General features: G+C 37.5%; 1 protein-coding gene across 1 annotated transcript in view; it reads left to right on the plus strand.

Moving 5' to 3' along the window:
- Positions 1-12,800, plus strand: part of LOC126194690 (xanthine dehydrogenase) — a 262,170-nt gene that overhangs the window by 143,701 nt on the left and 105,669 nt on the right. Inside the window, exons 5-7 of the mRNA XM_049932909.1 lie at positions 3,955-4,232; positions 6,729-6,870; positions 7,056-7,223. Of these exons, the coding sequence (XP_049788866.1) occupies positions 3,955-4,232; positions 6,729-6,870; positions 7,056-7,223 (588 nt within the window). The remainder of the gene's footprint in view (positions 1-3,954; positions 4,233-6,728; positions 6,871-7,055; positions 7,224-12,800) is intronic.

The raw sequence follows: 12,800 nt of genomic DNA on the forward strand, positions 1-12,800 counted from the left end.
ACTTTAACTCAGTTTTATATAACAACATTTAACTCAATTTATTGTTAACTGAATTAAGTTTCTTTATTTCTGATACAACAATAATAAACTTTTCGTATTTCCTTTCACTAATACCACTGTAAAAATTTTTTTTGTCCTTTATGTAATAGCATTTTGCTTTTCCTTGTTTCGGAACCATTATCTCAATAATGCATAGGCTAGGGATTATGTAGCAATAATAAAAATAAAAAAAAGTGAGCATTGAAAACTTCACTGAATGGAAAGTAAAAAGCTGATGGTGGTTGTTAACCATATGATTTACATATAATTAAAATACTGTCATTGTTCACTTATTGCCTAGGTTTCTTGTCACTTTCTTTGACATTTTAAAAACATGATTAGATACTCTACATCTTTTCTCTTACAAAATTTTGTAATAAATTGCCAAATGATGAAACGAGTGTTTTTCAAGAAGTGTGAAACATTACCATTTTATGATGTAGCTTTTCTATAGGAAAATTTAATCAGATAGCAAAGTTTTGGTACTCAATTGATGCAGAATTTAATCTTCAATGTTTCTGATAGCCTTGACTTTTGTGAATAGGTGCTTAGTTTTGGAGAATTTTGAAGAAAAAAGAGAAAAAAATTCAAATTTTTGGTGGTTTTTGTTTCATCACGTGTGAAGCACCACTGAGAAACTGGGGTAAACTCAGATCATTCATATCAGAGGCCTACTTGGAAGATTAAACAGTTTCCAGAATTCCACTAATATCTGGACGGCAACCCTCTTTTTGGAGCTAATTTTACTGGCCTACTGATAAAGTCACAGAGATTTAAGAAATCATTACTGGTTGATGATGAGAGCGTACTCAGTGCCACATTACAAACCCTGCTGCAACTTGCTTTCAGACTATTTTAAATATTCTTTTTAAGGAATAATACTGTCATTGTGTGCTGAGTGTACATTGAAACGAATCAACTGACAAATTAAAATGGTGAACTGTACTAGAAGTTGGTCAAGATCTTCCTGTTCAGTAGGTAGTGTTCAAGTAAATGAACTACCTGAGCATGCATTATTGTCTCACTGAAAGTTTCAATCTGCTAATATCTTTCCTTTGTTTGTACAAATTCCACAGAAACTCTCACACATTCTCCTGAGTGAGTACACGTGAGAGGAAGGATATCATGGGAATTAGTGTAGGTCCAACCTGAGGCTTGGTTCTAGAATGTAACTTTCACTTTTAAGTGTGTTCTGAAATAAACACTTCTGAATGAATTTCTGTATGTCACCCAACAGTAATCCAATAGAGAGAGACATTCCAGTATACACACAATTGTAAAAATCAGCAGAAAACAGTGATCAATATATTACCTGAAAGATAACAGTGAGTGAAGGAAATTGTTACATTAATACATTGTTTGAATAGGTACATAATGTGAAGACTTTGTCTGTACGTCATCAGTTGTCACCCCACTAATGGCATTTTACTCACCAGAGAGGCAATGGGGAAGGGGCATCTTTTTATGTAGGCAATTTACCTCAAGAGCCTGTTTTGTGCAGTTGTTTCCAAGTGACAATACCATCTGTCTGAGCTTCTGCTGTAAAGAAGGATGCAACAGTGTTTATGGCAAAAACATTTCACAAGGCCGGCCGCGGTGGTCTCGCGGTTCTAGGCGCGCAGTCAGGAACCGTGCGACTGCTACGGTCACAGGTTCAAATCCTGCCTTGGGCATGGATGTGTGTGATGTCCTTAGGTTGGTTAGGTTTAAGTAGTTCTAAGTTCTAGGGGACTGATGACCACAGCAGTTGAGTCCCATAGTGCTCAGAGCCAAAATTTCACAAACATGTATTCATTCTCATCCCCACTCAGGTCACTCTGTCTGTGACAGACTGCTTCTATTGTTGTGTTATTTACATATCTTTAAACTCACAGAGAAATGCGAGTGTGGTCAAAAAACAATGAGAATTTTTTTTATTAATATTTATTTATTCATCACGATCAACTTTGTCCCCTTCATAGTAATCCCCCTCAGATATAATAAACTTGGACCAGTGTTTTTTCCAATCTTGGAAGCACTTCTGGTACTCATTTTTAGTTATGATGTTTAGGTCCTTGATTGATTCTATTTTTATCTCATCAATGGTGGCAAAATGACATCCATTCACTGTTCTCTTCAGCCTCAGGAATAAAAAGTGCTTGCAGGGGGCATGTCCAGTGAATATGGCATTTTAGGGAACATTAAGGATTTGTTTTTTCCAAAAAAAAAAAAAAAAATAAAAAAAAAATTGTGAACAAACATTAAGGTGTGAGCAAGAGCATTATGGTGATGTAATTTCCACAAGTGGTTCTACCATGATTCTCACCAGTTTCTTGGTATTGCTTCACACAAATGACAAATAAGTTGGAGATAGTATCTCCTATTAACTGTAAGACCATAAGGCAGGAATTCAAGATACACTATCCCATTGTAATCAAAGAAAACAGTAAGAGGAACCTTCACATGTGATTAAACTTGTCAATTATTTTTCTGTCTTGCCTCTACAGGCAGTTTCCATTGGGCCAATTGGACCTTGGTTTCAACATCATACCCCTATAATCATGTTTTGTGACCTGCTATAACATTCTTTACAATTCTGGATTGTTGCTGATATCATTCAGGAATCCCTGAGAGATGTCTATCTGACGTTTCTGGTTGAAATTCAACAATATTAGAATGAACTTTGCCACCACACGTTTCACACCCAAAACTCCCAAATAAATTGCTTAGCAAGAGGCAAAGATATGCTGAAATCACCAGCAGCCTCTCTGATGGTGATTCGGTGATTTTCCAGTTCCATTTTCTTTATTTCTTCCACAACGTCATCAGTAATTGATGTGCTATGGCATCCAGGGCACTCACCATCCTCATTTTCTCAACACTGTTTGAGATATGTGAAATGTGTATACCACTTGCTAACTCTTGTCTTATTCATAGCGCATTCTCCAAAGGCCACAGTCAACATTTTGAATGTAGTGTTGCAGATTTTCTTCCATTTTTTATGCAAAATTTAATGCAAATTCTTTGATCCATCTTTTTCAAAAGCAAAATTCACTGAGCACTTGGAAACACATATAACATTTTCGACTGTCAACAATAAAATTAATATTTAAAACACCTAAAAATGCAAACATATGAAGCCCATGAAATTAAAAAATTACTTTTTGATCACACTTCATACTTGAGAAAAAAATTTTGGCTATAATGATGTATTTAATTCACAGTTGACTGTAAACATCTTTGGCAAAGAAATCGGAGATAACTATCATTTTATTAAGAAATGTATGTGAAAGAAGGTGCAGTATTTCTGTGCTATACATTTTAAGATTGTAAAAAAAAGAAATTGAGAACAGGAGACACAAGATCAAAGTACCCAATACTCAGATTTTCTGTTTCTGCTTTTTGAAAATAATATCTCACGATACCTGGCTCAGTTGCGCTATTACAATGGAAAGGAAATATAGTAGCTCACGATAACATACCTTAATTACTAGTATACAGAAGAAATATTAAGATATTTTAATATATATGACTAAGTTAACCCTTTACTAATGTAAGAATGCTTCCTAAACATGATGATGATGATGATGGTACTTGGTTTGTGGGGCACTCAACTGCATGGTTAGCAGTGCCCATACATAATCCCAATCTTTCCACTGTCCAGTCTTGCCACTTTCCTGAATGAAGATGAAATGTTGAGGACAACACAAACATCCAGTCCCCGGGCTGAGAATATTCTAGACTCAGCTGGGAATTGAACCTGGGACACTGCGATCTAGAGGCAGCAACGCTAGCAACTAGACCATGAGCTGTGGACTCGTAAGCTTACGCTGCTAAATCAATTGTACACACTGTTGATAGTATGAAAGAAGTTAATTGGAGGCTGAAGATTCACTGAAGGGCGATTGTTCAATCAGAATATTTTTTTCTTTAAAGGAAATCTTTGCCGCTGCACTGGATATCGTCCAATTATTGAGGGTTTCCGCTCATTCACTGAAAGCTGGGAGCAGGGACATATCAATGGAATAAGCAATGGACTGACAAATGGTGTCTCAAATGGAACTTGCAGCATGGGAGATAAATGTTGTAAGTTCAAGGGTATGGAAAATGGAGTTAACGATTGCAGTACAGAAGATGAGGAGGTACTGTTCTCAAAAAGTGAGTTCGTGCCATATGATCCATCACAGGAACCCATTTTTCCTCCAGAACTGAAGGTTTGTTATATTTTAAATGAATTTAATTTAGAGACATACCTGGAAATTTGTTTAGTAAAAATTGTGTGAATTATTCTTGCAAACACAAATTATTCTTGCTGGTCATGCTTTTATCGATGCATCATAAAACTGAGGAGTGAGCTCAGCCTGGGTTATCATTGTAGCTCCCCACATATTTATTCCTTGCGAATTAAAAACTACAAATTGAGTTACACCTAAACATTTATTAAGACAGACAATGCTGAGCCTCTCAAGTGTTAATGAAATATGTCTATAGCTAGAGGTCAAAGCAGGTGCAGACATCTGCAGTAATTGTTACCTTGTGTATAAAAGCATGTGCTATTGCTGATATCCATGGGTTATTTGCAAATATCTGCAACAATAACTCCTTTATAGTTAAAAATTAAAGGACATCAAATTATGTCACCTGTGGTCAGTGAACAAGATTGTGTGAATGTGCATCACACATCTGTTGTAATGTTTGCTGAAATCTTGAAGTCTTTGGGTCCATATAAAGCATAAATTTGTTTCATCCATACCATCTGGCTATGTCCACTTTAGCTGCACCCAAGGGACCTGCACCTAGTGAATATGCATTGCCAGGACCTTATCTTTCATGCAGTCTGTGAAGCATGTTCAGGATGACAACCCTGGCCACTTGCTATCTGAGGGGTGTGAGTTGCCAAGATTGAGAAACATGAAAGTTCCAGAAATCCCACCAAATTTGAATGTAGCTTCAATTAAAAACTCATCAGTCTTGTCAGCAAAGATGTTTTGCCTTTCAAAGTTGTGTGTGGAAATGGATTTCTCAAGATGGCACAGTTTCTTATTGTTGTGAGGCCAAGCATGGTGCAAGTGAATGGCAGGGAAATGCTATTTCATCCCACTACCAGATCCTGAGAAATTTAAAGGAAAGTGCTGATTGTCTGCCTGCAGCTGTTTCTAGAGAGTTGAGGAATTTTTTCAGATATGTAGGTGGGCCACTAATAGTCACTCTAGGGAGTGACTTATATTGTTAAATAAACTCCTTGGAAGTGACTGAACATTATATTATCAGTGAAGAAGGAAAACTTGAGGATCAAGTGTTCTGTACCACAGATTTTTAGAGTGAGATTTTTTTTTTTCAAAAAAAGAAAAAAAAAAAAAGGAACTGTATGAAGTATTAAACATGAAGTGATAAAGTGCACATCCTCAATATTGTGCTAGAGCACATGACTTAAGGAGATTTGAATGATAAGAAAAGTGATGTACATCAGTTAATCAATTCTTGTTGAGCTGTCACAACTTTTTTTTTAAAAAAAAGATCTGGCCTTAAGAACAGCCTGCAGAAATCATTGAAAGGATATGTGGACAGTTAACGGGATGGAAAACTAGACATTTTTGAGCCAGGTAAATAGCAGTGGTTCAAAGTTCTAGCAATTTGATCTGAGACATATAAAGGCTTTTTAATTGACTTTGTTGACAAAAGAAGTTGGAAAATCTAATAATCTTTCTTATACCATTTAAAAATGCTTCTCTCAAGACATTTTTAGTATGTTTATTATTTGCAACAAGAACATTTAACTTCAAAAGGAGATTTCTAAAATATTATGTAACTAAATAATGATGAACTATAAAGTGCTTGCTTCAATTTGTAACATGCATAACAGTAACAGTATTCTAGAACAGACTGTTCCAGATCATGGAGCATTGTTGCTGTGAACAGTTAAATGGGCAGGCACACTGGGGAGCATTGTTGCTTACTATGAACAAATGGGCCAGTGCAGTGGAGCCTTGTGCTCTGTCAACCATGCCTCTTACATGATTGCCAACCTTATATTCATAGCAACCACACCAGATCATCTCCAAGCTGCTGCAGTGAGTGCTCCGGAGAAATATTGCTTTATGATACTCACTGCACCGTATGTGGCCCCCACCATCAATGAAGAACTGTGCCATCTCGAGAAACCCATTCCCATACACAACTTTGCAAGGTAAAGTGACTTTACTGACAAGACTGGTGAGATTTTTGTCACGAATGCCTTCAAATGTCTGCAGAATCAGATATGGAACTTGCGGTTGCTGATAAGGGTCTTGCAGGCATGGTGCGGGTAGCATTTTTCGCATCAACGCAGACATCTGTCTATATCACTGTCATGTTCAGAGGCAGTTTTCAATTTCGTGATTCCATTTAATATACAAAATATCAAAATGTAGTAGGAAAGTTATGATAGAATGTAGATAATTTAGAAGTAAAGGAGACCACTCACAAGGAGAGGCTCAGGCTTGTCTGAGTTTGTGTGTGTTTTTGTGTGTCTGTACTCAAGAAATGATTTATTCCAAAAGCTAGCAAGTTTTCTTTCTCTTTTGTGTGAGCCTGTCAATGACTCAACACTTCTGCTATTCAGTGAGTGGTCTCCTTTATTCCTAAATTATTTAGAAATATCAAAATGTTGTTGACAGCACTGCAAATGAGATTCAGTTTGGTACTAAAATTGTTATGACTTGTCATTTCAGGTAAATACAGAACTGCAGAAGCAGAATATTGTGTTCAGAGGGGAAAGAACAACATGGTATCGGCCAACTGCTCTTCAGACACTATTGGAGCTGAAAGCTAAATTCCCAACAGCAAGGATTATTGTTGGAAATACAGAAGTTGGTGAGTAATGGCTAATTGTTACATCTGTAAATAACAAAGCTCTTACAGTATGAGTGCAATGGTGGATGCAATGGTCAATACTTACCTCTTTCACATAGACTAGACTGCTCATGGTAAGCTCTTAGTGACATGTACAATCCAAGAATGTGATTATTATTGCCTCTTTTCTTCTTTTCGGTTCACAGGTGTTGAAGTGAAGTTTAAAAACTGCTCTTATCCTGTTCTTATTCAACCTATACAAATCAGTGAGCTCACAGCCATTAGAGAAGAAGTAGAAGGTCTTCGATTGGGAGCCTCTGTTACACTGAATGAGATGGAAGAAGCCCTCAGGAACCAAATAAAAACCAAGCCAGGTTAGACAACACTAACTTGTACACTTGTGTGTGTTGATTGCTTTTATTAGTTGGGTATACAGTTATAGCTATGTTAGTATTGATAATGTGAAGCAAACAATAATTAGAGGGGCTGTTACATAGAGTGCAACAAAAACAGACTTCACATGGCAGGAAAAATTATCGGGGCATTTCATAATATGTTCAAGTAGCTGGTCAGCTAGCCATTCTGTTTAGTTCAATTTGTTGCATACTTTGTGGATCAAATTTGCAAAAAATCTCTATGATTTGGAACAAATTAATAGGGGCATTGTTCAGTATTATTGACTTCAGCTGCTTATCAACACTGCTAACACTAATACCTATTTTACTCATCTTTTCAGCAGTTTGAGAATTAAACTAGGTCAGTACTTCTTTATTCCTTTGTAAAGTAACATCTGAAAATGGAGTTCAGAATTTATGCATTTGCTTTGCTATCCTCAAGTTCAGTTCTGGTGTCATGCATGAGTGTCTTGACACTAGCTAGGTAAAAAGTAATGAGATATCTGAAACATAATGACCTCGTACATGTCAGTCAGGTTGGATTCCAAAAAAATCAGTCATGTGAAACCCAACTTAAGCTTTACTAGCATGATATCCCAAAAGCTGTGGATCAATAAAACAGTTAGATGTAGTATTTTTTTGACTTCTGACAAGCATTTGACTTGACACAGTACCAAAATTAATTAACTTATTGGGTATCAAACAGAATTTAAGAATGGATTCCAGATATCTTGGCAGGGAGGACTTTTTCATATTGCATATTAATATTAACAATTGTATCGAAAATAATTTTAAGAATGTAATTCTTCAGGCTTTCCCAGCAATGCATTGTCATGTTAAACAATCAGGCTTGTTCTGGTTATTCACATCTTTCTTGCTCAATATTTCAACTGTGTAACTCGCAGTCTTCTTCAGGTGCTGTCTGATACTGATTCCAGTGTGGAATGAGTCCGGCATTTATGCGTATGTTGTGCTAGGCACTTTGTCTGTGGTCCGCGGCACATCAGGTGCGCTATCCAGGGTATGTGCCTACCAATAGCAGCAACTGTAGTGTTTTCTGCTAGCCACAGCTGTTCCTAACACTGTGCACATACTTTGTGGTTATGATCCATTGTCAATTGTGCTGTGTGAAGCTCTGAATGACATCCAAGTCATGCTAGAAATTTTATCTTCCGATTGTCGTCATTTATCTCCTGTGATCTAGGACGTTCTGTTACTGTGGCATGGCATGTCATGCATTTTGACCAAGACCTGTGCCCATCGGGAGCAGCTGCAGTGTTATTTTCAGGCCACTTGTGTTCAAATTACTGCTTGAGACTCAGTAGAATGTCCTCAGGTATTGGCTGTGTTGTCTGAGATACCATTCCATGTGCGTCCTTTGTTACATGTACTGTGCTGTTTTCTCTAATTCCGTCTTCATACTTGTATCCCCTGTGCTCTTGGTTTTGCCTCCTTTGTGTCTTCAGAAGACTGGGTGCCAGTTTCCAGGCAGAACTCAGATGGAAACAGGTGTCATGGTTAATGAGATTCTCTGTGATCTTAATCTCAAAAGATTCTTTAATGACAGTCTCCCAGTAACTCAATGTTTGTGTTAGAATCTTGGTATCATTAAAGTTCATAGAATGACTAAAATTGTGCTCAGCGATCACTGACTTGGTAGCCTGTCTCAGTCTGGTGTGCTTTTGGTGTTCTTTGCACCAGATATCAACGGTCCTAGACGTCTGGCTGATGTACTCCATACTACATTCACATGGTACATGGTAAATGCCCAGTTTCTGTAGACCCAAGTCACCCTTCACACTCCTATCAGAGCCTTAATCTTGGGTGGGTGAAATGTGCTCTTGATGGTATGTGTGAGGATTCTGCTGATTTTGGTAGCAGAATTCTCCTTAAATGTAACGTCAAGAGCATGTTCCATTCACCCACCAAGATACGGCTGTGCTAGGTAGCGTGAAGGATGACCCGGGTTTACAGAAACTGTATGTTTACAACATACCATGCAAATGAAGTTTGGAATACATCAGTTGGATGTTGAACAAAATGCAAACAACACCAAAGGCCACCAGACTGAAACAGCCAACCAAGTCAGTGATTGCTGAGCATTGCTTAGAACTTAGTCATTCTATGAGCTATAATATTGCCAAAATTGTAACACAAACATTGAGATACTGGGACAATATCATCAAAGTATCTGTTGAGATTAAGGTCATGGAGAATCTCATTAACTGTGACACCAGTTTCCAGCTGAGCTCTGCCTGGCACTCAGCACTCGATCTTCTGAAGATGCAACGGAGGCAACATCAAGACCCCAGGGGACACCACAAGTATGAAGATAGAGTAAGGGAAAACAGATCAATACATGTAACAAAGGACACACGTGAAATGGCACCTCAGACAAGAGACCCAATACCTGAGGATGTTCTACTGAATCTTGAGCAGCAATTTGAACACCAGTGACCTGAAAATAATGCTGCAACCACTCCTGGTGGGCATGGACCTCAGACAGAATGCATGTTATGGCATGCCATGGTAACAGAACATCCTAGATCACAGGAGGGCTTAAATGACGACAGTTGAAAGATAAAATTTCTAGCACGACTTGGACATCATTCAGAACTTCATACAGCAAGACTGACAATGGATAATAACCACAAAGTATGTTCAGATCATTTGGAACAGCCACAGCTTGAAGAAAGCACTACAGTCACATCATTGGTTGACGCGTACCACGAACAGAGTGGCTGATGCAACGCGATGCGATGCAGACTCCAGACAAAGTGCCTGGCGCAACATATGCATAAATTCTGGACTCATCTCACACTAGAATCAGTGTCAGACAGCACTTGAAGGAGCCTGTGAGTCACACAGTTGAAATATTGAGCAAGAAAGATATGAATAACTGGCAGAATCCTGATTGTTTAACATGACAAATTTAAGCATGCGAGGAAAATGGGAGAAATCACTGAAGAATGGAATACCATCGAAAATACAGATGTTGGAAGGATTAGAGCTAGAATTTGGAAAAGCAAAAATAATACAAAATATGAAAGAGTGGATAACAAGAAGAATGTCAGATGAAATGGATGAACACAGGAAATGGAAAACAACAATTCAGTAGAAGGCAGTGGATAGTACAGAAAACTGAATAATGTACTAAGGAACTACTGAACAGGCTAGAGAAGACTGAACGAGGAAACAATGTGAGGAAATAGAAGAATTGGAAAAGAAAGGAAAATTAGGATGCATAAATGGTGAAATCCTTAACAAGAAAAAAAGTAAGGAAAATATGCAAACAAGAAATGTTAAATGAACATGAGAAGAAGACAGTATACTTAGAAGAGGACAAGAAAATGGGATGGGTTATACGGAACAGTTGGTACACAGGCCGATAACAGTAGACCATTTTTGGAAGATGAAGGGGAATGCAATGAAGAAGACTGATGTCCTAAGATACTGAAATGGGAATTGGAGAAGCCAATTCAGAAGCTCAAGGAAAAAGAAGCATTGGGCTATTGAAAGTCTTAGGTCCAAATTCGGTAGCCAGCTTGACTGAGGTTGTAAGCAGGATTTATGACATAGGAATTTGGCCTCAAGATCTACTTAAGATCGTTCAACTACCTTTACCTAAAAAGTGCAATGCAAAAGAGAGTAAAGGCTATTACTTAATTTGTTTTATCAGCCATGTTACAAAGGCTGTAATGGGAATCATACTAAGGAGAACTGAGAAGAAAACTGAAAAAAAAAAAAATATGGGGAAAGACCAGTTTGAGTTCAGAAAGTGTCAAGGAACAAGAGATGCTACAGATTCTCTGAGGACGATTGCAGAAAGAATGTTAGAAATAAGTAAGGAGGTGTTATATATGGGGAAAGACCAGTTTGAGTCCAGAAAGTGCCAAGGAGCAAGAGATGCTACAGATTCTCTGAGGATGATTGCAGAAAGAATGTTAGAAATAAATAAGGAGGTGCTATATTGACTGGGAGAAGACATTTGCTTTAGTAATCTGGAGTATACTGCTGAAAATTGTAAAAGATGTTGGTTTAGGCTGGAAAGTTACAAAGTTGATAAAGGAGATGTACACAAAGCTGAAAGTGATGGTTAGAGCAGGGAATGAGGAGATGGAAGAGGTGAACACTGGAAGGGATGTGTCTCGAAGATGCTCACTGTCACCAAATGTATTCAACATGTATGAAAAACAACTGATAGATAAGGTCATAGAGGACACAAGAGGCATTGTAATTGGAGGAGAAAGACTAAGGGCCATAGATCAAGCAGTGCTGGTGGAATTGGAAGAGGAGCTACAACAGATGTTTAAGAGTGTTTCAAGAAGAGACAAGGAGTATGGACTGAAGATCGTTGTAGGAAAGACAAAAGTGATGAGAATAAGCAAAAAGGAAGCTCCAGTTAACATATCCTTTTGTGGAAAGATGATAGAATAAGTAAAACACTTTTTGTACCTGGGAAGTTTAATGACATAGAATGGAAGCTTGCAGAAGAAACAAGGAAGAGGATATCTATGGGAAAGAGAGCATTTGAAAAGATGAAGTAGTTACTAACATCTATAAGAATTCAAATGGAACTGAGGAAAAGATCTGCTAAATGTTTTGTCTGGAGTGTGTGTCTCAATGGCTGTACGACAAAGTGCCACACTACAAATTCAAAGCTCTCAGGTTTGAACTCTGGTCAGTTCTGGGATTTTTATCAGTTGCTTATCACTTCCTTCACCTCTTGCAATGTTTGTTGATGTGAAAAATACCAAGTCACACTGAGGTTCAGAATCTGTTAAACTTTTGGTTCCCTATAACTGACTGGTTAAGTTAGCTCTCAAAGGACAGAAGAAGTCAATGGCATACCATGTCCAACAGGACCATGCCTAGCAAAGCACTGCAGTGTTCAAAACAATCTTCAGATTAATGATTGCTTACTACTATTATGTCTGGAGTGTAGTGCTGTACAGCAGTGAATAGTGGATTGTCAAAAAGAAAGAAGAATGATAATTAGAAAGTTTTGAAATGTGGGTATGAAGAAGAATGCTTAATGTGAAGTGGACTGACAGAATGGAGAAGTAATGAAGGAAATAGGAAAAGAAAGAAGATTATTGGAACTGAACAGAAGTAGGGAAAAATCTTGGCTGGGACATATTGTATTCTGTGATGTGTCTATCACTGGCAGGCACAAATAAACAGCCCAGGTATAGGGAACAAACAAAAGTTCATTGAACATAATTTTCACAAAAATATTCTTCACAATGAAACAAAACAAAGGATGATTCTTCAATAAGTGAAACAAAATGGATGCTAATCCCCCTTCATGAAGTGAAACAAAATAAATGATGGTTTATAATTAATGGAGCCAGTTAGACTTCCAGAATCACAAAGTAAATCAATAAGTTCCACAGTACATGAAAGAGATACACACACTTCAATGAACACAATGTTTAAGTATTAAGTATTAAGAGTTTAACATTAAAAACAATGAATTAAGTTTCTGTAGTCATACCTCTTTAATGAGCAGTCTTGAAGTCCTAATAACTCTAGGTTTAAAAGGAAAGATAAATT

Source organism: Schistocerca nitens, chromosome 7 (genome assembly GCF_023898315.1).
Source record: "Schistocerca nitens isolate TAMUIC-IGC-003100 chromosome 7, iqSchNite1.1, whole genome shotgun sequence".
Lineage (NCBI taxonomy): Eukaryota > Metazoa > Arthropoda > Insecta > Orthoptera > Acrididae > Schistocerca > Schistocerca nitens.